Raw genomic sequence first — 25,260 nt, 5'->3', positions numbered from 1 at the left:
CCTCCATCCCTCCCCGGGAGACACTGATCTTCCTGCTGTCCCTGTAAGTTAGCTTTGCCCATGCTAGAATTTCACAGACGTGGAAACATACAGTTAATTACACTCTTCAGTGCATTCACACTGTAAGTTCCCAGCTCCGTGCATGTTCACTCCCTGAACATACCTAGAGCAAGGAATAAACCAGCACTCCAGAAGCCCCTCCCACTTAGCATCCCCACCCCTGCCCCCCAAAGGTAACCACTCTGGCTTCTGTCACCGCTGATTACTCTTGCCTGTGTTTCAGGTTTATTTAAGGGACCCGTGCACTATGAACTCTTGCATCTGGCTTGTGAGATTCCTCTGTATTGGTGTAGCAGCAGCTGGTTCGTTCTCATTGCCATAGAGTATTCCTTTATGGGATACACCGCAGAGTATTCATCTGTTCCGTTGTTGGGGGCATTTGGTTTTCCACTTAGGGGCTGTAGAGCACGAATCTGGAGTCATCGTGACCCAGCTCTTCTTGAGTAGAGCCGCCGTGAACATTCTTGTGTGCACGAAGCTGAGATTTAAGACTAACGGCTCAGGAGCTTTTGGCCCTGGAGCAAACATGGTTTTGTTTTTTGTTTTTTTAGTTCCTTCCAAAGGTCATACAGGAGATAGGTGTGTGCAACCAGGATTGGAATTTGCTTTTATAAATGGGTCTTAATATGAGATGTGGAGGAGTGAGTCTCTCTGTGTGTCTTGGGGGGAACAGAATCTTAAGAGTGCGGATTAAACGGTACTTTCTTTCATGGTGTGGGTCATCTTCTGTATTTTGTGCCACTTTGGCTCAGGGAGAGGCCTGGCATTCTTCTCCCCTGCTGAACTGTCTGGTTTTTCTGTTTGTATCTAACTTTCCTCCTCTCTCTCTTTTATTTCCTTTTCTAGGCTGAAGCGTCTTCCACTAAGAAGGCAGTAATTGAATTCTGCCCTGGCCTGTCCCAGTACCAGATCTCCTCCAGGATGGAAGTTCATTGGTCACTCAGTTAATAGATTGTACAGATTGTATTTATTTGTAAATTTTTGCTGTAAAATAATTTTTTTTTAAAACCTTGACATTTCAAAGCTTGCCTTGGAAGGTTGCTTAAATTTCTATTTTTAACTTCTTTTAGTGTCAGAGGAAAAAACTCAGACTGTACAGTTTAATTAAAATGAAATTTTTCTGTTTTTTTCTTGATTTTTCATTTCCTGAAACTTTAAAAAAAAAATGAAAAGCAAAGGCTTTTCTCTGGTTTTGTTGTGAAGAAAGCCAGGTTCAGATAAGGACAGCCTGACTTACTTAAGGACCCGTGTGGGAGGGAGGTGGTCGCTTTCCCATGTTTTCCTGGGGAGTGTGGTTCCTCCCTCATGTGGTTGGTGCTGGTGGCCAGGAGCCAAGTGGGCAGCACAGTACCAGGATCCTGGCAGGTGGCCTCAGCCTCTCGGGGTAGATGCCACCAAAGTGTCTGAGAAAAGCACTGGGACCAAGAGTGGAAGAGTGCGCCCACACCTTGGGTCACACAAGCTCCAGGTCTTTGCACTGCAGCCCTGGGTCCCTGCTCTGAGGCTGCCTCATCTGCCCAGATGAGACCTTTAGAAAAAGTAGAGTGCAGAGGTTTTTTTCTATTATCAAAGTAACATCGTAGAAAAATCAGAACAATTGTAAAAGGAGAAAGAAGGAAGAAAATCATTTCTACTTCTACCTGCCAGGGTTGACAACCCTTGCTCTTTTGTTATAATTCCATGCAGTCATTTTCTAGCATTGAGTCTGCCCCCGGACAAGACGTGACTTTTTTTTTTTTTAAGTGTTTTTTAAAAAATTAATTAATCTATTTTTGGCTGTGTTGGGTCTTCGTTGCTGCGCGCGGGCTTTCTCTAGTTGCGGTGAGTGGGGGCTACTCTTCGTTGCCATGCGCGGGCTTCTCATTGCGGTGGCATCTCTTGTTGTGGAGCACGGGCTCTAGGTGCACGGGCTTCAGTAGTTGTGGCTCGTCAGGCTCTAGAGCTCAGGCTCAGTAGTTGTGGCACACTGGCTTAGTTGCTCTGCGGCATGTGGGATCTTCCGGGACCAGGGATCGAACCTGTGTCCCCGCTTTGGCAGGCGGATTCTAAACCACTGCACCACCAGGGGAGTCCCAAGAGGTGACATTTTGTTCTTTGGTATTTCATTGGCATTATGACAGGTGTTTCCCTCACGTGCTTCTATATTTTGTGTACCTACCCCTAACAGCTGCATCTTAATTAATCCTGGGCACATTCTATAATTTATGGACCGTTTCTCTGTTGTTGACGGTGAAGTGGGTTGGCCAGGAGGCCCCTTCAAAGGCAGAAGACACAGATCATTCCGGGAGGCGGAGCCAGGAAGACCCTAAGCGAGGCCGCGAGGATGGGGCCGCCGGTTTCACACATTTGGACATTTTTCTGTGGCTAACCGTATTGGGCGTTGAGCGGAAGCAGCGAGATCTCCGGGCTCAGGAAGGGCGCGTGGGTCCCAAGGTGGGGGCGCGGGCGCGTGGCGCCACCGTTCTTGGCCAGGCCGGGCTCCGAGATGGCCTCCCAGCCCCCGGGCGCCCCCAGCTCCGCAAAAGCCCTGGACCAGGACGGGAAGACAGCGCTCCGGAGAAGTAACGTGCAGCTGTCCTCGCTCCACATCCGCGACAGTGCGCATCGGCCCCGCAAGCTGCCCTGGGTAGCCCTGGTCAGGGCCTGCGGCCGCTTCAAGCTCTTGCTCTTGGAGGCGCGGCGGGGCCGGCTGCTGTCCTCGCTTAACCCCCTGGCCGTGGGCAATGACTTGCCACCGCCGAAGAAGCACTGGATGCCTGAGAAGGCAGCGTTCTGGGGCGACCAGGAACCCCTCTCCAAGGTCAGAACCGCCCCCAAGGGGAGGGGGTGTGGCTTGTTCCCAACAGGTGCGGAGAGCTCAAGAGCTGGCAAGGGGGCCTGGGAGGGAGCCACCTGGCTTGCTAGGCCTGGGCCCAACCCCCTGCCCCAGGCACACCTAGTGGACAGAGTGGCTGCCGGGGGGGGGGGGGGGGGGGGGGGGCAGCTGGAGGAGAAGCTGGGTGGCCCAGGGAAACCATCCTGGGGGAGGGGAACCCTACCCAACCCAGACCCTGTGGGCTCCGGCTGAGCCTCCCAAATGTCCCCATGGTGACACTCCCAAGTGCATGCCCGGGGTCAGTGAGGGAGCCCTGTCACCCATGAAACAGCACTAGAAGCAACAGAAAACTTAGAAGAAGAATAATACAGAAATAAACCCCCCCAAACACTACTTAGTATTCTAAATGATATTTGAGAGACAATGCATTGATGAAAAGAAGGCCGGTGGCTGGGAAGAAGAAATAATCTGTGAACAGAGAGAAGTCTTGGGGATGAAAAAGAGGATTTCCAAACGAAGATCCTCCATGGAGGCTTTCAAATCAGAGCAGAGAACTGGAACAGAAAATTAGAAAACAAGCTCGTGGGAGAGAAAAAATATAAAGGAACAATAATTATGAGAGAAAAGAGAAGAGGAAGGCAGGGGAGATGCAGAAGAGCCAGTAAATGTATGAGGTATTGGGGTGGGGGGAGGGGGCAGGAGGAGGAAAGAAATGCAGAAGGGAACAGTGAAACGTCCCTGGGCCGAAGAAAGACTGGAGCGCTCATGTGGAAAGACATAGTCAAGGCTTCCCTGGTGGCGCAGTGGTTGAGAGTCTGCCTGCCGATGCAGGGGACGCGGGTTCGTGCCCCGATCCGGGAAGATCCTACATGCCGCGGAACGGCTGGGCGCGTGAGCCATGGCCGCTGAGCCTGCGCGTCCGGAGCCTGTGCTCCGCAACGGGAGAGGTCACAGCAGTGAGAGGCCCGCGTACCGCAAAAAAAAAAAAAAAAAAAAAAAGAAAAGACATAGTCAAGTTCACTGCAAGATTGGAGGGAAATAAAACCTACACGTGGTGAATGCCTGCACTGCAAGGATAGGAGCAAGGCTGTCCCTTTTCCAATGCAGATGGAAAAGCCTGCGATCAGACTGAGATGGAGGCTTCTCCAGCTGTCAGAGGACCTCAGAGCTGAGTCCACAACTGGGCCTGTCGAATGGCTGACTGTCTCGGCCAGGCCACCACAGGGGTGCATTGGGGCCTCCATGCGGAAGTCTGTTGGAAGAGAAAGCAGTGTGTGCCAGTGCTTTCCTTGCTTTTATTTGTGACAGTTATTCTGATTTTTAAGTAAAATTAAAGGAGAGCATAGGAGTTGTATTTTATTTCTGTTCTCCATAGAATACCCCCAAGATCCAAATTCAATAGATAAAAAAGGTTTGTGGGCATTTTTTGTTTTTACAATTGTCTCCCCACGGACATAGTGTGTTCTCTATGTGGTTGCCAAGGGGGAGGGAGGGTGGGGGAGGGATGGATTTGGGATTATATATAGAAATGAATCACTTTGCTGTACAGCAGAAACTAACACTGTAAATCAACTATACTTCAATAAAATAAATTTTTAAGAAGAGTCTCCCTAGCACCCCCCCCCCAACTACCCTCTTTCCCTCTATGGAGGCAACAAATGTTTCTAGTTTCCTCTGCATCCTTATAGAGATATTTTATGCACATACCAGTACATACATGTATATTCTGACCCCTCCGTTTTTTTACATAAATGGAAGCATACCTTAGACCTCTTCTGCACCTAGTTTTTAAACTTTTTTAAAATTTATTTTAGAGATCTTTCCATATTTAAAAAAATATATATATTTATTTATTTTGGCTGCACGGGATTTTAGTTGCGGCATGCAGGATCTTAGTTGTGGTAGGCATGCGGGATCTAATTCCCCCGACCAGGGATCGAACCTGAACCCAGGCCGCCTACGTTGGGAGCGCCGAGTCTTACCCACTGGACCACCAGGGAAGTCTCGAGGTCTCGCCATATTAGTAAGGAAACAGCTTCCTTGTTCTTTTTTTGTGGCGAGTATTCCATTGGCTGGCTGCCCCCTGATGGATTTAACCAGTCTTGGGTGCATGCACATTCAGGTGGCTTAAGATTTTTTTTGGCCTGGGGCTTTTATGATCCATTAGGTTAACAGAAGTTGAGAAGTTATATAAAGCTCTGGGATAAAAGTATTCTTTTCTGTGGTGGACTGGCCGAGACAGCCATTCGACAGGCCCAGTATATAGAGAAAAGTATACCTAAAGTATTCTCTGCCTGGCCAAACTGTTGGTCCCTGACAAAGCCAACAAAAGGACATTTTCTTCAGAGCTGCAAAAACTCAGAAAGGATGCCTCTCTTTGAGGAAAAAGTTACTCAAGGGAATACTGTGGCAAACAACAAAAAAGTCAGAATTAAGAACTGGAGTAAGAAAAAGCAGTTTAGAATAAACAGGGGAGCAGTGACTGAAAACAGTACACCTTGGAAGTGTTTATACAGCAAGGTTAATGCAGTTGTTTAGCTCAGTGAAAATGTTAACAAACTATCTTTTGAAGTGAAGGTTCACAATGCAAGAATAATAATGTTCCAGGTGGTTTCATCCAACAATCTGAGATGGTTTGCTAAAGAACATTCTCAATGATAATTCTTCATTCTTGGCCTTTAAACAAGGCACATTCACACATGGATGTGTCACAAATTTTAAAAATAATTGGCTCAAAACCTCTCCTTGGCTCCCTGGCACATTTAAGAGGAAGTCAGGAGATCTGACCGTGACCTTCCAAGCCATTTCGGCTCTACCTCATCTCTCTCCTCTTCCATCTGACTTGCTGACGTTCAAGCCCGTCTGTCCGGCCTCCGGTGTCGTCGTTTTGTCCCCCTCCCCCAGAGGGGGCGGGTGTCTCTCCCTGCCCTCGGTCTAAAGCAGCGCTCACCTGGCTCTGGCCCTAACCTGGCATCGCGTGCCGCCTGTGCAGTGGCTGCCCCATCTCCCACCCTGGCCCCTGGGAGCAGGAGCCCGCCAAGCGCACTCCTGGTCTGGGGTCTTTTCTCCCCGGTTCCTGCTGCACCGCGGCACCGCGATCAAGGCCCGGCTAGGGAGGCGCAGGCAGATTTGTAGAACATATTTGTGGGACGCTACATATACCTAAAAAAGAGCTCACATTTTTTGCTTTTACAAACATCGGACTGTCTTCTATATGCTAGTTTTGTTAGGGCCTCGGACAATGTACCTAGAGTACAAGAGTGTGGAACTTCTCTGCGTGGCTCCTGGGCTCCCTCTGCATAATGCACTCCAAAAGTACTCTGCCCAGAAAGGTCCGGAAGCGGGTGGAGGGATTTCCCCGCTCTTGCTGTTTTCCCATACCAAAGTTCTGTTTCTGTGATGAGAAAAAGAACGAAGCCCCGAGAGCTTTGCCTCGAGGCAGAGACAGCTGCAGAGCAGGGAACTGAGGGTCGGCTGTCTCGACCCCAAGGCGCAGGCTTTGGTGGTGGAGCCTGGAGCAGACCACTGACCGGGTCTCGTCCTGGGCCCCGCAATCGGCCTGGGCTGCTGGCAGCCTGCAGTCCAGGCCCCGCCCCCTGACCCGCCCCGCGCCCGCCGCCTCGCTCGGTTTGCCTGCGCCTCCTGGCGGCCCAGCCCCGACCTGGCGCCTCGCATCTCGTCTGCTGGCGGCCCAGTTCCCGTCCCACCTCTCCCAGCTACCCAGAGCCGAAGGGCCGTCTCACTCCCGCCTTCCCACAGCCCCGTGTTCCCCACAACCCCGAAACCGCTCCCCTACCCTAGACCCCCGCCTCCCCTCATCCCTGCACCTCGGACTTTACTCGCCTCACCCCAACCTTGTCCCCCCATACTGGCGGCAGAGCCTCAGATCCCACCTCCCAGCTCTGTCAACTTAAAGAAAAATGCACAGTGTAAAGTTACCAGTTCACTTTTATTCCTGGACCTTACTGCAGACTGTAGCATGGGAGACAACCTCTCGGATAGCTCTGAGGGACGGCTCCAGAGAGGTAAGGGAGGAGCCAGGGTATATGAACATTTTGCTGGGAAAAACATGCAGTCAAGCATAGAAAGCTTACTGTTGATCACAAAGAACAGACATCTCAGGTTAATGATTTTAGTGCTTTTCTGTGTATGGGAAGAAGACGGAAAAACTGGGATCATTTAAATGTTCCTTAAATACGCGTCTTAACCATGTAGGAGCTGGTGTGTCCAAATCACAGAATGCTTCCTGTTTTTCTCTGTCTTGAATTCCCCTCAGGTGCACTGTCTGTGGGCCACTGCAGTGGCTAATGGCTTGGTCTTTGTAGAACTGGAAGAGCAGGCAACATTTTTTTTCTTTGCAGTACCCCTACATCCTGGACACCTCCCTACCCCCTGTGCTGATATTAGTAATTTGTGTTCTCTCTCTTTTTTTCTTAGCCTGGCTAGAGGCTTATCAATTTTATTGATCTTTTTAAAGAGTCAGCTTTTGTATTAACTGATTTTCTCTATTGATTTCCTGTTTCCAATTTCACTGAGTTATGCTGCAATTCCTAGTATTTTTTTTCTCCTACTTCTTTTGGATTTAATTTGCTCTTCTTTTTCTGCTTTCTTAAGGTGGAAGTTTATATGATTGATTTTAGATTTTCCTTCTTTTTTCATGTATGCATTCAATGCTATAAATTTCCCTTTAAGCACTACTTTCACTGCATCCCACAAAGTTTGGTAAGTTGTATTTTCATTTTTGTCTAGTTCAAAATATGTTAAAACTTTAAAATTTTTATTTATTTATTTTTGGCTGCATTGGATCTTCGTTGTGGTGCACGGGCTTCTCTCATTGCGGTGGCTTCTCTTGTTGCAGAGCCAGGCTCTAGGTGCGCGGGCTTCAGTAGTTGCAGAGCGCAGGCTCAGTAGTTGTGGCCCACTGGCTCTGGAGCGCAGGCTCAGTAGTTGTGGCGCATGGGCTTAGTTGCTCCACGGCATGTGGGATCTTCCGGGACCAGGGCTTGAACCTGTGCCCCCTGCATTGGCAGGCAGATTCTTAACAACTGGTGCCACCAGGGAAGTCCCAAAATACGTTAAAACTTCTCTTGAGATTTCTTCTTTGGCCCATGTGTCATTTAGAAGTGTTAGTCTCCATGTACTTTGGTATATCCCAACCATCTTTCTGTTATTGAGTTCTCGTTTAATTCCGTTGTATTCTGAGAGTAGACATTGTATGATTTCTGTTCTTTAGAATTTGTTAAGGTGTGTTTTATGGCCTAGAACGTGGTCTATATTGGTGAATATTCCATATGAGTTTGAGGAGAACATGTATTCTGCTATTGTTGGATGAAGCAGTCCATAAATGTTTATTATATCCAGTTGATTGATATTGTTGAATTCCTCTGTATTCTTACTAATTTTATGCCTGTTGGATCTGTCCATTTCTCATAGAGAGGTGCTGAAATCTCCAGCTATGATAGTGGACTCATCAATTTCTCTTTGCAAGTTTAGTAGTTTTTGCCTCACGTAGTTTGATGCTCTGGTGTTCTGCACATGCACATTAAGGATTACCATATCTTCTTGGAGAATTGACCTTTTTATCATTATGTAATGTCCCTCTTTAGCCCTGATAAATTTTCTTGCTGTGAAGTCTGCTCTGTCTGAAATTTTTGATAGTGTTAGTATGGTATATTTTTCTTCATCCATTTACTTTTAATCTCTATGTGTCTTTATATCTAAAGTGGGTTTCTTGTAGACAACATATTGTTGGGTCTTGTTTTTTGATCCACTCTGACAGTCTCTGTCTATTAATTGGTGCATTTAGACCATTCAAAGCAATTGTTGATATAGTTAGATTAATAACTACCATATTTGTCACTGTTTTTTATTTGTTGCCCTTGTTTTTTTATTTTTTTTGGCCGTGCCACGCGGCTTGCACCGGCTTGTTCCCTGACCAGGGATTGAACCCATGCCCCCTGCATTGGAAGCACAGAGTCTTAACTGCTGGACCTCCAGGGAAGTCCCTGCCCTTTGCAGTTTTAACTGAGTATTTTATGTGATTTCATTTTCTCTCCTTTCTTAGCATATCAGATGTACCTCTTTTTTACTTTTTAAAGTGGTTGCCCAAGAGTTTGCATTTATAGTTTACATTTATAGTTAATTCAAGTCTACTTTCAATAGCCCTATACCACTTAATGGGTAGTGTGGGTACCTTAAAGTAACAAAATATTTCTAATTCCTCCCTCTTGACCCTTTCATTGCTGTCATTTATTTCATATATACATATATATGTAGTTGCTATTATTATTTTGAACAAACTATTATCTGTTAGATCAATTAGGAATAAGAACAATTAAAATATTTCTTTTACCTTCACTTTTCTCTTTTTTTGATGCTCTTCCTTTCTTTATGAAGATCTGAGTTTCTGACCTATGTCATTTTCCTCCTCTCTAAAGAACTTTTAACGTTTCTCTCAAGGGGGATCTACTGGTAACAAGTTGCCTCAGTTTTTGTTTGTCTGAGGAAGTCTTTATTTCTCCTTTACTTTTGAAGGATAATTTTGCAGGATACAAATTTCTAGGTTGGTGATATTTTTCTCTCAATACTTAAAATATTTCAGTCTATTCTTTTAAAAATATTTATTTATTTATTTTTGGCTGTGTTGGGTCTCCGTTGCTGCGTGCAGCGAGCAGGGGCTACTCTTCGTTGCGGTGCACAGACTTCTCATTGCGGTGGCTTCTCCTGTTGCGGAGCACAGGCCTTAGGTGCGCAGGCTTCAATAGTTGTGGCACGTGGGCTCAGAGGTTGTGGCGCACAGGCTCAGCCGTTGTGGCACATGGGCCTAGTTGCTCCGCGGCATGTGGGATCCTCCCAGACCAGGGCTCGAACCCGTGTCCCCTGCATTTGCAGGCAGACTCTCAACCACTGTGCCACCAGGGAAGTCCCCAGTCTCTTCTTACTTGCATGGTTTCTGAGGAGAAGCTGGATGTCAGGCTTATCCTTGCTCCTCTATAGGTAAGGTGTTTTTTCCTCTCGCTTCTTTCAGCATTTTTTTTTTTTTTTTTTTTCTGTATGCAGACCTCTCACTGTTGTGGCCTCTCCCGTTGCAGAGCACAGCCTCCGGACACGCAGGCTCAGCGGCCATGGCTCACGAGCCTAGCCGCTCCGCAGCATGTGGCATCTTCCCAGACCGGGGCACGAACCCGTGTCCCCTGCATCGGCAGGCGGACTCTCAACCACTGTGCCACCAGGGAAGCCCCTGCCCCTTTTCTTGATTGGGCTGTTTGTTTTGTTTTTGTTGTTGAGTCCTGTGAGCTGTTTGTATATTTTGGAAATTAAGCTCTTGTCAGTTGCAGCTTCATTTGCAAATATTTTCTCCTACTCCATAGGTTGTCTTTTCATTTTGTTTATGGTTTTCTTTGCTGCATAAAAGCTTATAAGTTTGATTAGGTCCTATTTGGTTATTTTTGCTTTTACTTCTTTTGCCTTGGGAGTCTGACCTAAGAAAACATTGCTATGATTTACATCAGAGAATGTCTTGCCTATGTTCTCTTCTATGAGTTTTATGCTGTCATGTCTTATATTTAAGTCTTTAAGCCATTTTGAGTTTATTTTTTGTGTATGGTGTGAGAGGGAGTGGCCTAACTTCATTGTTTTACATGTAGCTGTCCAGCTTCCCCACGCTACTTGCTGAAGAGAATGTTTTTTCTCCATTGTATATTCTTCCCTCCTTTGTTGAAGATTAATTGACCATAGATGTGTAGTGTTTCCAATTTTTGATTATTATGAATAATATTTCTATGAATGCCCATGTTCAAGTTTTTATGTGGACATTTGGTTTCATTTTTCTTAGGTAAAAACCTAGGAGTAAAGTTGCTGGATCATAAGTTAACACATATGTTTAAATTTTGAGGAATTGCTGAACTATTTTCCAAAGTGGCTGCACGATTTTACATTCACACCAGCCCTATATGAGAGTTCCGATTTCTCTTGTTATTGTCTGATTTTTTTGTTTTTGTTTTTGTTTTGTTTTGTTTTGTTTTGTTTTTGCGGTACGTGGACCTCTCACTGTTGTGGCCTCTGCCGCTGCGGAGCACAGGCTCTGGACACGCAGGCTCAGCAGCCATGGCTCACAGGCCCAGCCATTCCGTGGCATGTGGGATCTTCCCGGACCGGGGCACGAACCCGTGTCCCCTGCATCAGCAGGTGGACTCTCAACCACTGCGCCACCAGGGAGGCCCTATTGTTTGATTTTTTGGTTACAGACATTCAACTAGGTATGAAGTGGTAGCTCAATATGTTTCTTTGTTTGTTTGGTTTGTTCTGTTTTTTATATTTAGGTGCTATAATCGAATGTCTTTTCTTCCCCAGTTTTATCGAGGTATAATTGACATACGGCACTGCATAAGCTTAAGGTGTACAACATAATGTTTTGACTTACATACATCATGAAATGATTACCATAATAGGTTTAGTGAACATCCATCATCTCATATAGATACAACATGAAAGAGACAGATAATATTTTTTTCCTTGTGATGAGAACTTTTAGGATTTACTCTCTTTACACAATATAGTTTTGATTTACATTTCCCTAATGGCTTAAGATGTTGAGCACGTTTCCAAGTGCTTATAGATTATTTACGTATCTTTTTTGGAGAAATGCCTATTCAAATCATTTGCCTATTTTAAAATTGGATTGTTTGTTTCTTCATTGTTGAGTTTTAAGTGTGTTTTACGTATTCTAGACACAAGTCCCTTACCTGGTATATGATTTTCAAAAATGTTCTTCCATCGTATGGGTTGTTTTTCACTTTCTTGATGGTGTCTTTTGAAGCACAAAAGTTTTTTATTTTGATGATGTCCAGTTTATCATTGTTGTTGTTGTTGCGGCTGCTGCTTGTGCTTTTGTTGTCATATCTAAGAAACCACTGACTAATGCACATTCACAAAGGTTTACACCCATGTTTTCTTCTAAGAGGCTTGGAATTTTAGCTCTCACATTTAGGTCTTTGATCCATTTTGAGTTAGTTTTTGTATATGGTACGAGGTAAGGGTCCAACTTCATTCTTTGGCATGTGGATATTCACTCGTCCCAGCACAATTTGTCGAAAAGATTTTTCTTTCCCTTTTTAATTATCTTGGCACACTTGTTGAAAATCAGGTGACCAAAAATATGAGTGCTTATTTCTGGATTATTCGTTCTATTTCATCCATCTATATGTCTGTCCTTATGCTGGTACGACACTGTCTTGATTACTGTCTCTTTGTATGTTTTGAAAATTGTTTTGAAGTTGGAAATTGTGAGACCTCTACCTTTGTTCCTTTACAAGAGTTTTTTTGGCTATTCTGCTTCCCTTGAGTTTCTGTATAAATTTTAGGATTGAGGCAGGAGGTAGATGGGCCCCTGGGCTGAACAGCTGGTTTTTGTCAAGTGGAGTACAATCGAAGCTTTGTTCTCCCTGGACACTCCAAGGACGAGGTTAATGGCAGGAGCTGAGCTCTGCTGGAGTAAAAAGATAAGACGACCACTCCTGAGGTCAAGGAAAACTCCCTGACTGCACAGGTGCAGAAAGACTCCTTGGGGTTCAAAAAGGAGGGCCCACCACCCCATAACAGGTGACGCCAAGCCTCCACAAGCCTCTGCGCTGGAATCCATCTTGACAAAACGATGTGCGTGCATGTTGGGGAGTGTCCTAGAACAAGTCAGATGTGGGAAAAGAACTAAGAAAGCTGGCCAAAGGTAAACAAAGATGTGGAAGAACTGCCCTTTATAAATGATTTAACTGCCTCTTTCCTGCACTCCTCCTCATTGGGGGGACGCCCACAGTCTTTCTCTCCAGGTGTGTATTTCTGCCCTGCTTCTGTCTTAAATAAACAAACTGTTTCTCTGTGTGCTCTCCCACTTGTTGTGCTGTGTCTCTAATCATAAATTTTGGACCTGTTTTTACAATTTTTGCCCCTTTGAGAAATTCATTTTTCAAATGGGGCAAGGGCCAGGGGAAGTTTGCATCTAGCCTCTAGCCCCTGGTGGTCTAGCGACTAGGATTCCTGGTTTTCATCCAAGCTGCCCAGGTTCAATTCCTGGGCAGGGAACTAAGATCTCTCTTCAGGACCGCTCACTGCTGTCTCTCTGATACCAGGATCAGCTTGTCAGTTTTAGAAAAGAAGTCTGCTGGGATTTTGATGGGATGGTGTTGAATCTGTAGATCACTTTGGAGGGTATTTTCATCAGAATAGTAAGTCTGCTAATCCATGAACATGGGTTGCTTTTCCATTCATTTAAGTCTTTTAAAATTTATTTTAACAATGTTTTGTAATTTTCAGAGTATAAGTATTACACTTTTTTGGTTAAATTTATTCCTATTTTGATGCTTTTGTAAATGCAATTTTCTTCTTAATTTTTTTTCTGGATTGTTCGTTGCAAGTGGATAGGAATACTGTTGATTTTTAAACTATTGATCTGGTATTCTGCAACCTTCTGAACTCATTCAGTCTATCCTTTTTTCAGATCCCATTTAAAATTATGAGGGGACACCAGCACATTGTGAGTTCCTGTCACTTCTGTGTGGATGACACAAAGGTCCTCAGTGGCTCCTATGACTGCACCGTGAAGCTGTGGGTAGGTGGCCCAGTGTTAGGTGGAACCCAAACGTCCCATAAGCTTATGTCTCCTCTTGTGGAGAGTTCCCCGGTACTGAGTTCCCAGACATTCAAGGATCCCAAAGATTTGGAGAGACCTTTCTGAGCAAAGTGCAAGAAGAAGCAGCAAAGTGAGGGCTCACCCTAGTTTCAAGTCACCAGAGAGAGATGAAGTTAGTGTGTCTGCTGTCAGCCTGTTAATTTAGAAACAGTGGGAGCAGGGATGGAGACCGCTGGACCAGGAGCTCACCACCTTTTGTTAGAGACTGTGCCTGAGACCTAGCTGGGGTCTCTGAGCTGTGTTATCTCTCTGGGCCTCCTTCTCATTTGGAATATTCAGTTCCATCCACAGAGATGGTATTACGGCTAGGCCTAGGGGATCCCAAGAGGACAGAAAAGTGGCCAGACCTGGGACCTGTCCATGAAGGGTGATTGGGAGAGGTAGGCCTGAGCACAGGTCAGTGCCACAGGGTGCAGGAAGCAGGGGCAGAGGAACAGGGATGTGGTGGTCAGATGAGGTTACAGGGAGGTGGCCACCAAGAACTCTTCCAAAGTCTTCTGGGCACAGCCAGCAGACTCTAGTGGGCCTGCCTGGGGGCACTGCTGGTCAGTCGGGAGCGGGTGAGGAGGGAGCAGGGCTGGGAGATGGCAGTGGCCATCAGGGGCCGGGCCACAGATGACTGTGTGGCGGGGGCAGGGCCCACGGGGAAGGACGGTCAGTTCCGAGTTTTGCTATCTCATCTGGCTTCAGGGGCAGGAGGGGGACAGGGCGGAGTGAGTCAAGGCTGGTTCCTGGGTTCTGCTTTGGGTAACTAGGTGGAGGATAGCTCCTTACCCTCCGGATCACCTTGGAGGAGCATCTTCTGGATCATCTTCTGGGTCTTGGCGGGTACCAAGCCAGGCAGACTGGGCAGGAGGGTTTGGGGCTATCCAAGTGGTTCGGGCCCCGCATTAGTGACCTACCAGCTGTTTGACCCTGGGTGGTTACATGACCTCCCGGGCCTCCCTAAACCTCCCCAGGCCTCACAGGATCAGCCGTGTGCTGGGGCCACCCCAGGGCCTGCCTGGCCCATACCAGGTCCCGACAGACATCCACTCTCTCCTTTTCTGTGGCTCTTATCCACCCCCCATCCCCCCACCCATCCCCATGATCTTCTTGTTGGGAAAACCACTGCTTCCTCTGGGAACCCTAAGCCCTTTCCCAACCCTCTGGGATGACTGAGAAGGCCTGGGGGTGAGGGGGTCTCTGCTGGTTGTCACCCAGGGGGAGGGGGGAATGGTGACTTTCCAAGTGTGCATTTTGCTTTGTCATCTTCAGATGCTTCTCATGTTCTTCTCACCTTCTGAGTCAGTGGAAGGACTCTCAGGGGTTTCTGTCTGTTTTGGCCAGAGGGCTTCTGTCTCTATAAGGGGACATCTGCCTGTTTTCTTTTGTTGTCCCAAGATTAGGGACCATCCATCCAGATGTCCTTGGCTCCCGCAGCAGCTTCACTGCCCTGGCTCCCTACCTACTCCGTGCCCCAGCCAGGACCCCGTCACTTCAGCCTGCCCAAGCGTCCTCAATACCTGACTTACTCACAGCCCTACCCCCTGCCACCACCTTCTCCAGCTGCCCCCTCCGTCCCTCTGCCCTCCTTCACACCTCCACCCCTAGTTGCAGAATCACTAGTTCTCTGGTCTCCCTGCCTTGGCTGCCCCTCCAATGGTCCTCTTTCCCCCTCCTGGCTCTCTTTTCCCCATCTTTTTCTCTGCTCCTGGCTCCTCCTGTGGCTCTCCCTGCCCCAGCGGCAGCTCGTGGCACGAGCCCTCCCTCAGGAGATGACTAAGCCATTACCCTGCGCATCACCTTCTCTGTCACAGTATCTTGGGCAAGTGTCTCCTTGCCTCTCCCTTCTCTCCTCCACTCTCACCATCTTCCATCTCCAGTCCTTCCTCTCAACCCACCCAAAGCCAAACTTCTGATTTAATCTTTTAAAAAGGTCCCTTTCCCCTAACCGCAGATCACTGTGAAAGACCATAAATGTATGAAGAAGCTGAGAAAAAAAGTATTCTTAGTCCTGTGCCCAGTCTCTCTCTGATATGGTACATCTCTTTCCAATCATTGTAAAAAAAAAAATCACTGGTAGTTTTTCTCATACTATGAAGGTAATATGGTTTTATCACCAAAATACATAAAGACACAAAGAAGAAAATAAAACATTGTTCCATGAACCCTGAGTTAACTACCATGAAAATGTTGGAGTGTAGCTTTTCTTTTTCCTGTTCGCACATGTATACACACATTTATGAAATTGAAACCATACAGAAAAACTGTTTATATAATCACAGTAAACTTGGGCTACAAATATTGTCACATCTCCTTTACGTTTCTAACCACTTATTAGAACCCCTTCCTCCCCATTCATTCAAAGTGCAACCAACATCTCCCCTTAAATTATCTGAGTCCACAGAAAGAATTCCTGGTCCCAAATTCCCGGTGAAGGGGAAACTGCTTTATTTGTCTTCTCACACCCCTAGCCAATGACCCATTTATTTCAAGAAACACTCAATACAAAACAGAGACATTTCCACTGTCTTTGGAATTCACTAACAACATCTGGCTTGTATTGCCGTCGATTGAATATCTCCTGCCAAATCATTCATGACTGTGCACATTTTCCAAGAGAGTTATCTGTCCGTGGTTGCTATTCCTCCTCTTGGCCATATGGCAGCACTATTGAACGCTGAACCTGCACAGTCCATTCTAGTTCTGCCCTTAACTGGCCCCGGGGCCCTGCACGGACCGCAGTGGGCCTCAGCCCCAGGCCCCACGACGATCATTTTCTTAGTTCCCGGACAATGTTTGTCCTAGAGCAACACACCAGCCAGGGAGGCTGGATCCCAGGCTGTCAGAACCAGCCCCTTCTTCCCAAGCCACGAGGCTCATGAGCTGGGCCTCCAGCCTGAATGTGTCCTGCTCCCATGAATTCCTCTCTGGGATCTCTTCCTGTCGGTGGGCTTTGATTAAGGCCTGCTGGGTTCACCCAAACACAACCGCACCGTTTCAAGTTTCACGGAGCAGGGGTTGGGGGACTGGGTCTGTGCAGAAAAGAGTTCGCACGGTAGGCCTGAGACTGCTGTCCTTGGAAAGGCCCACTGGCAAGGCTGGCCTTGGCTGCCATCTGGGAACTTGACTGGTAAACAGTGTTCTATAGTCGTATGAATCTTTCCGTAAGTGATAAAGGGGCCTCACGGACGGTTTGTGCAAACCACGCGGTTGATGCTCTACACCGGCTCTCCTTCTGGGAGTCTGGAATTCGGGTGCACGCTGCACAGTGTCTGTGTCACCCGACCCCGATAAAAACCTGGGCCCCGAGGTTCAGGTGCGTCTCCCCGGTAGACAGCACCTCACACATGTTGTTACAACTGGTTGCTGCAGGAATTAAGCATGTCCCGTGTGACCCACAGAGAGAGACTCTTGCAAGCAGTGCCTGGTTTCCTCTGGACCTCACCCCATGTACCCTTCCCTTTGCTGATTTTGCTTTGCGTCCTTTGGCTGTAATAAATCTTAGCCGTGAGCACGACTATATTCAGAGTCCTGTGAGTCCTGGAGAATCACCAATCCCAGGGGTGGTCTTAGGGACCCCTGACACAGGGTCCTTTGCCTCCCAGCAGGCTTGGGGTCTTCATGCAAAGTGGTCTCTGCATATCAGGAAGAATTGTCCCAGGCCTGCCCTGGTCAGGCCAAAAGCTCCCCCAACCGGGCACCATAATTTCATATAACAGTGCAAGGCCTTTCTATGAATTCACTGTCTTACTAATAACATTTGTTTCAAGGGGACTTTCCACCCCTGCTTATCCTGAAAAGCTGTGGACACAGTTCTTACTGAAAGTATTTTATCTCTGCCCCAGCACGCACCCTTCACTTTGGTACCCCGATTGTTCCCATCCTATTGTCAGTTATTACCCTGCTCTGTTCTCATCCTATTCTGCAGTTATCTCCCTTCAGTGTGATCAGAGTTGCTTGGGCCCCACTGTTGGGAGTGCTCAAATTTGTTTTAACTGTCCCCTTTAGGTGGACACAGACTGTTGCCGGTGTGTTTGCCGTCTGTCCCCTCTAACACGTGACAAACCTTTTTCATGCGTGCCACAACTCAGATTATCTCCTTAAGGGAGACCCCCTCAGGATAGAATTGCTGGGTCAAACAGTGGGAACTTGTAAAAAGTTCTTGAAAGATCTTGCTAGATTTTGTGGCGCCTCTTTGGCCGGTAGAGAATGAGAAAATTACCCGTTTGCAGCTCTGCCCTCAGAGCCGCCCGTTTCCATCGGCCACTGTGGGATCGAGGGGGAGTTTTCCCGGGGTTGCCGGCGAGGGTGTCCTTCCTGCTTTGGGGGTGGAGGGGAAGTCCTTTTGCCCCTCTGAGCTGGGTGAGAGTCATAGGGCAAGGTTCTCAGGTTCTCAAGGTTCTCAGACAAGCCCAGGGCTGATGTTGAACTCAACCACAGCTTCAGCCGACACCTCAGTGACCTCTGGCCCTCTCCCCCTCTCTCCCGCTGACCTGAGGATGCCGTGGATGGATCTGTTGTTCGGAATTTTGAGCCGGGGCCCGGAGCTCCTGTTTTAGAATGCAGCGTCACGGCTGACAGCAGAAGGTGACTTGCCCTCATTTTACTCTGGTCAGGAAAGTGAGAGGGAAGAGTAGGCCAGCACACAGCACGCCCGGGTCAGTTCACTGTCTCTTAAGCAAATACCCAACCTTACTCCCATATATCGGTCTCGTGGTTCCCATCTTTTGCTGTGAGAATCAAGTAGATGTAATAACCCTTTGAAAATTTAAAATGCTAAAAAGGCAAATTTTATTGTGGCTGAAGCCAGTCTGAATGTTCTTCACGGAGTTTATTTCCTGCAGTCACACCTGTGGACTGGGTCAGATGCGAGGCTCACTAGCGATTCAGTCCAGGACCTCATTTCACAGGGGAAACTGAGACGCAGGAAGCAGAGGGAAGCCCAAGCTGTCACCTGGGGAGCGTCGGGGCTGGGAGGCAGCCTAGGGGCTGGGAGGCAGCCTCTGGGATGCACTTGCATTTACCCCTCACACAGATGTGAGACGGGCCTTTAAAAGGGGATTTGCTTTAAAGTGGATTCACTTTTATCCTGAGCAGCAGCTACAAAATTAGTCTGCTAGTGAAAACTAGTGTGGGAATTTAAGTTTCGTGGGAATTTACCTTACATAGAGGACAGAGATTGTCACAGAAACATGCAGTATAAGAAGACAAGGGTACACTTATACTATTTTACTAAATGTACAAGAAAGCATTTCAGAATGAGATGAGCTATGAAAGTCTTTTCCTGTAAAAATATAGACAAGTGACCAGAGAAAGAAGTGACTGATCCTTGTGAGTTGTAGCTCCTTCTAGAAGAAGACAATTACAGAACAGAAGAAATGATACCTTTAACGCCCCAGATATAAAAGAACATATTTGTGTGACTGAGGGATTAAAGAAGAGAATGGTGCTGTGGTGCCTTCTGTGTTAGGGGCTCTCTGTTTTCACTGAGAACCTCTGTTCTCCGGGGGGGCACTCATGGAACATCTTTAGGAAGATTCAGGTATTATTTGCAATCTTGGTCCTAAACTATAGAAATTTTCTGTAAAAATTTCCTATTTTTTTTTCATAGAAACCACAGGCATAATAATCTGGGTCATTAAGACCCTATGTTTGTCATTTTATTTCCAGAATTATTGCAGCATCTTACGACAAAACAGTGAGGGCTTGGGACCTTGAAACAGGCAAGCTGCTGGTACGTATGCTTTGCCCTAGTGGAGACATCACAGCACAGGGTCTTTTTGTAAAATTAACTTTTATGGGAGTATAGTTGCTTTACAGTGTTGTGCTGGTTTCTACTGTCCAGCAAAATGAGTCAGTTATACATATGCATATATCCCCTCTTTTTTGGATTTCCTTCCCATTGAGGTCACTGTGGTGCACTCAGCAGAATTCAGAGCACAGGGTCTTGACTGGGCCTTAGGTGGCCTTGAGCTGGGCATGGAGTGTGAAGGGTAGCCAATCTTTCAGGAAAGGAAAATTTTCTCAGGGACCCAAAATGATGGAGGGTGAGCTTCAGGGAAGGGAGGCTTTCTGAAGCAGGCAGAAGAGGGCTCTCTTTGAGGGATGGGGAGGATGTGGAAGAAGGGAAGAAGTGGAGGCGGGTGTGGGAGTTGGCATTCCAGGCGGAGGGAACTGCATGGGAAAAGAGACCCTCCCCTAGGGATGTCTGCTTTTGATGGGGCAAGAGGCAGAGCTGAGGCCTTGGGACAAAGGCCACGCACGTGGCCAAAGCACGAGGCTTCTGGGCCCTTCCCAATCTGACCTCCATCTAAGAAGGTACCACCATCCATCCATCCAAACTGGCCCGAGATCCCCCTCTCTCTCCTGCCTGGTACCCAGGCAGCCCTGACCCTGCTCCAGGGGTTCCTCAGGGTCTCCTGTCCCATCCCCATCGCCCTTCCCCCAGCAGCTTCTCATCACCTCTCCTCTCCCTTCCTCCTCTTTTCTCTCCTTAAAAAAAAAATCTTCCTTCCTGGTGTGAAGATCAATTTATACTCATTGTAAACAATTTTTGGAAAGACAAGATAAGCCAAGTTCAAAAAAACAAACACAGAAACCTTAAAACAACTCCCAGAGATTACAGTTAACACCTTGGTGTCTCTTTTCCTATACACATGTTAAATGTGAACACGGGCAAGTATATTCTGTTGGCAACATAGTGTCATTATATACTAGCAGATATAGGAGCATCAGTTACTCCTGGCTTTGAGCATTTTCCCAAATGCTTATTTCTAATTTATTTATTTGGCTGCACTGGGTCTTATTTGCAGCATGTGGGATCTTCGTTGCTGCGTGTGGCAACAAAGTTGCCACATGTAGGATCTAGTTCCCTGACCAGGGATCGAACCCCAGCCCCCTGGGCCCCCTGCATTGGGAGTACTGGACCACCAAGGAAGTCCCTATTTTGTTTTTAAATAAGTCCATTTGTATACTTTTTTTAGATTCCACGTATAAGTGGTATCATGTGATATTTATCTTTCTCTGTCTGACTTACTTCACTGAGTACAATAATTTCTAGGTCCAACCGTGTTGCTGCAAATGGCAATAATTCATTCTTTTTAATGGCTGAGTAATATTCCATTGTATATTTATACCACATCTCATTCATCTGTTAATGGACTTTAGGTTGCTTCCATGTCTTGGCTATTGTAAATAGTTCTGCTATGAACATTGGGGTGCATGTATCTTTTTCAATTAAAGTTTTCAACTTTTCCAGATATATGCCCAGGAGTGGGATGGCTGGATCATATGGTAACTCTATTTTTAGTTTTTTAAGGAACCACAGTGGCTGCACCAATTTACATTCCCACCAACAGTGTAAGAGGGTTCCCTTTTCTCCACACCCTTTCCGTTTATTATTCTGATGATGGCTATTCTGAACAGTGTGAGGTGATACCTCATTATGGTTTTGATTTGCATTTCTCTAATAATTAACGACATTGAGCATCTTTTCATGTGCTTTTTGGCCATCTGTATTTCTTCTTTGGAGAAAGCCCTGATTTCTTTTATGACCTAGTCATACACTATCCCTTCTGCCATATTGTATTCAAAGAAATGAGTCACTAAGTTGAGCCCACACTCTTGGGGCAGGTAATTAAGCTCCAGCTTGTGGAGGGAGGACTATCAAAGAATTGGTGGGCATATTTAAAAACCTTCACAATGGCAATACCATAATTTAGAACATACAGAGAGATCCTCCTTTCCTAAATATGTTGAGTAGCTCTTCGTCCCAAGGGGCTGAGGCTGTAGGGTCTTGTCCACAGGGCAGACATTCAATAAACACTTACCAAACTGAACAAGAAAAAAGTTGCCCAGGGGGCATTCCCTGGCGGTCCAGTGGTTAGGACTCTGCGCTTTCGCTGCCGAGGGCTCGGGTCCGATCCCTGGTCGGGAAGCTAAGATCCCACAAGCCACTTGGTGCAGCCAAAAAAAAAAAAAAAAAGAATAAAGTTGGCCATTACTAGAACCTTGCTGCCAGTTCTGCTAGGTGCTTGCTATCCTTGTTCATCTGTCCTAGACACACATTAATTACATTTATTAATTAAAAATTAATTCATGAAAACTAAACAAACAAAAATTCAGTTCCTTATTTGCACCAGCCTATTACAAGTACTCCATGGCCACATGTGGCCAGTGGCTGGCATACCGAACAGTACATAGAGAGAACATTTCAGAAAGTCCTGCTGGAATGCTGGGCTTGAGAGAAAACCTTTGGATTGTTGCCCTGTTTCAGTGGAAGCTCAGTCATGAAACCTTCATAGTCTCCTGTAAGTTTTCCCCCGATGGTAAATACGTGGTCTCAGGCTTGGATGTGGACCATGGAATCTGTATAACAGACGCGGAAGACACCACCACCGTGTCCCACATCAAAGGTGAGTTTGCGTGGGCTCCCTGCTCTATTCTGTCTGTGGTAACAGCCACTTGTCACTTGACAGACAGTGACTTTTGATTGCTTTATTTGGTGAACCTGCAATGCTATGAATCACATCATTAAAGATGGACATTGATTGATAAATGCACAGGCAGTTAAAACTAAGACTGCTTAAGGATTTTCCGTTCAGTCTCGTGCTTGTAATAAATGAAGCAGTGCTCTGCTCCAACCTCACGTGGACATTTAAAGCCCAATTCTTTATTGAGTGGAGTCCCAACCTTCTTAACATTTATATTTAAAAATATAAAAATAATTATCACAATGATTATTAATAATGCATGTAAAGTATTTATTGTGTTTTACAATGCTGATGATTTGCAATATTATTATTATTCATTGTCATGTAGAAAGAAACAAATTCAGACAATTAGAAAAAGAACAGAATGGCATCTACTGAAAAAAATCATCGTATGTCAATTTCCCAGTTGTAATCCTATATAATGATTATGCAAGATGTTATCACTGGGGGAAACTGGGTGATGGGATCTCTCTGTATTATTCCTTACAACTGCATGTGAGTTAACAGTTATCTCAAAAGAAAAAGTTAAAAAATACATAATCATTGTAAAAAAAAATTAGTAAGTGTGTAAAGTAAAAAGAGCAAGGCTGCCGTACCTGTTTGGACTCCTCCCTGGTGGTACGTATTATTAACAGTACATTGCTGGGTGGCCTTCGTGTGTGTGTGTGTGTGTGTGTGTGTGTGTGTGTGTGTGTTTGCACACACACAGTACTACTTCCCACATGCATTTAATGTATTTTTATCAACATGGCACCGTGATAGGTGCGCTGCCCCACAGCTTGCATATTTCCTTAATGTATCACCGCACACTCTACCTCTCCTCACGCTGGGAGTTCTAGCTGCACGCCACGCCCCTCCATGCTCTCTCCCCACGCCGGACCTTGGCACGTGCTGTTCCTTCTGCCTAGAGCACTCTTCCTTTCCTGCTTCCCTCGATAACTTTTAGGTCCCTTCCTCGACCTCTCGGGGCTGGGCCAGCCTTCCTTCTGCTGGCTGGGAGCCATGGCATATGCTGCAGATCGTTGCCTGCTCAAGGGTGTCTCGGCATCCACGTGGGAGCTCTGCAGGGGCAGTGGCAGGGGCGGGGGGCAGTGCTCCTCCAAAGCCTGGTTCACGGCAGGCACCTTGTGTGAGTGCAGAGTCCCTTGTGAAAACCAGAGCTGCATCTCTGTAATACTGTCGCTGTCCAGGGGAGCAGGGTGAGCCTCTGCGTCCCTTGGAGCCTGTGGCCCAGAGTATGGAACGCACGGTAACGAGTCACTTTCCTTGTGCCTCAGATCATCACAGGATGTCGGTCACAGCATGCTGCTTTGACCCAGACAGCCAGAAGGTGGCTTCCGTCTCACTGGACAGGAGCATCAAGATCTGGGATGTGACATCCCAGGCCACGCTGCTCACCATCACCAAGTGAGGAGGCCCTGGGAGGCCGGGCAGCATCCTGCAGCGGGGAGGTGGGTGGGAGTCCCCCTTCACGCCCTCCTGGATTCGGCCTGTGCCCCTTTGGCTCCCCAGCTGGTGTCAATGTGGGGCATCTCCAACTATGGTCCACTGGTGCTGTGAGGAGACTGGAGATGGAGAAAGGGAAGGGGACAGACAGGCAGGGGGAAACCACTAGCTGTGGTCCCTGGGCTGGGACGGCCCTCAGATGCATTCATTTCAGTGTGAGCCAACACTGGTAAACATTGTGCAGTGTCCCACTCCCACCCCAAAATGTGGATTTCCAGCATCCCATGTAAAATGGGAAGAGCTGATAATCCAGGGCCTGCAAGGGTCACTTTGTCTGTGGCCACCGGCACCAAGTGGGTGGCCAGCCCTCTCCAGCGGGCCTTGGAGTCAGGATCCCAGAATGTGCATATGCCCTGTCACCCTGCCCGCTCGGCTCAGTTACGAGCCCGGCCGGCCTGGACCAGGCTTTCCCCTGGGGGTCTGGCCCGGGGTTAAGAGAGTGCAGGTTCTCATCCTACGTGACCTTGGACCTTAGTTTCCTCACCTGCAAACTGAGCCCAGGTGAGGTCTGCACGAGATAACACACAGGCTGCATGGTGGGCGCTCAGCACGGGCTCTGTTACCAAGGGTGACTCCCGTGGACACCAGGGTCGGGAGGGGCCGTGGGACACCTGCCCTGCTCCTTAGACCTACTCCGTGGTGGCAGTGAGGAGGGTGACGCAGCAGAGGCGGCCGCAGCTCCAGCTGTGGGTGTCACAATCCACTCCACTTTGCTTCCCCAAGGAGGGTGGAAAGGGAGCTAAGGAAAATGTCTATTGGTATATTGGATTGACCCACATTTGTGAATTTTCTGGAAATGTAGCTTTTAGCAAGAAAACATAGACAAGGATTCTCAGGGCTACAGGACAGGGCTGGCTTCATGGCATGAACCTCTGAAGTTACTTACACAGGGCTCCACACACAGAAAGTCTCACACTTGATTCCATGCTCTGCCGTTGATATCTTGAAATTCTTCATTTTTGAACAAGGGACCTCGAATTTTTTATTTTAAAAATATGTAATTTACTTTTTGAAAATGTAAAGCATGCAACACAGTACAAAATTTAAAAGGTACAAAAAGATATATAGTGAAAAATCTCTCTCTTACCTGTCTCGTAACCATTGTTTCCCCAGAAGCCATCACTTTTCCCCCTTCTTTCCTGCCTGCTGGCTGCCTTCCTTAACAGCTTTATTGAGATATAATTCATACACATCATACAACTCACCCATTTCCAGTGTACAATTCAGTGGTTTGGGGGATATTACATTATTATTTTTTAATTGTGGTAAAATATAGAATTTTAACCATTTTAAACTTATTTCACTGACATTACATTTACAATATTGTGCAGCCACCACCACTTTCTATTTCCAAAACCCTTTCATCACCCAAACAGAAACTCGGTACCTGTTAATAATAATTCCCCGCTCTCCCCAACCCTAGCCCCTAGTAACCTCTATTCTACTTTCTGCCTCTATGAATTTTCTTATACTAGAAATTTCATATGAATGGAATCATACATTATTTGTCCTTTTGTGTCTGGCTTATTTCACCTAACATAATGTTTTGTTTTGTTTTTTAACATCTTTATTGGAGTATAATTGCTTTACAATGGTGTGTTAGTTTCTGCTTTATACCAAAGTGAATCAGCTATACATATACATATATCCCCATATCTCTTCCCTCTTGCATCTCCCTCGCTCCCACTCTCCCTATCCCACCCCTCCAGGCAGTCACA

General features: G+C 46.7%; 2 protein-coding genes across 2 annotated transcripts in view; both read left to right on the top strand.

The window, feature by feature from the left end:
- GPATCH1 (G-patch domain containing 1) overlaps window positions 1-1,186 on the top strand; it is a 43,692-nt gene extending 42,506 nt beyond the window's left edge. The window contains exon 20 of the mRNA XM_067721397.1: window positions 907-1,186. Coding sequence (XP_067577498.1) covers window positions 907-937 — 31 coding nt within the window. The 3' untranslated portion in view covers window positions 938-1,186. The remainder of the gene's footprint in view (window positions 1-906) is intronic.
- A 123-nt stretch (window positions 1,187-1,309) lies between these two features.
- The window catches only part of WDR88 (WD repeat domain 88), a 36,672-nt gene continuing 12,721 nt past the window's right edge, over window positions 1,310-25,260 (top strand). Inside the window, exons 1-6 of the mRNA XM_067721398.1 lie at window positions 1,310-2,860; window positions 13,368-13,478; window positions 18,043-18,131; window positions 19,215-19,278; window positions 21,820-21,958; window positions 23,314-23,443. Of these exons, the coding sequence (XP_067577499.1) occupies window positions 2,546-2,860; window positions 13,368-13,478; window positions 18,043-18,131; window positions 19,215-19,278; window positions 21,820-21,958; window positions 23,314-23,443 (848 nt within the window). The 5' untranslated portion in view covers window positions 1,310-2,545. The remainder of the gene's footprint in view (window positions 2,861-13,367; window positions 13,479-18,042; window positions 18,132-19,214; window positions 19,279-21,819; window positions 21,959-23,313; window positions 23,444-25,260) is intronic.

The sequence above is a fragment of the Pseudorca crassidens genome, chromosome 20 (assembly GCF_039906515.1).
Source record: "Pseudorca crassidens isolate mPseCra1 chromosome 20, mPseCra1.hap1, whole genome shotgun sequence".
Taxonomy (NCBI): Eukaryota; Metazoa; Chordata; class Mammalia; order Artiodactyla; family Delphinidae; genus Pseudorca; species Pseudorca crassidens.
The sequence above is the reverse complement of the archived record's forward strand: the minus strand, read 5'-3'. Positions and strand labels throughout refer to the sequence as shown.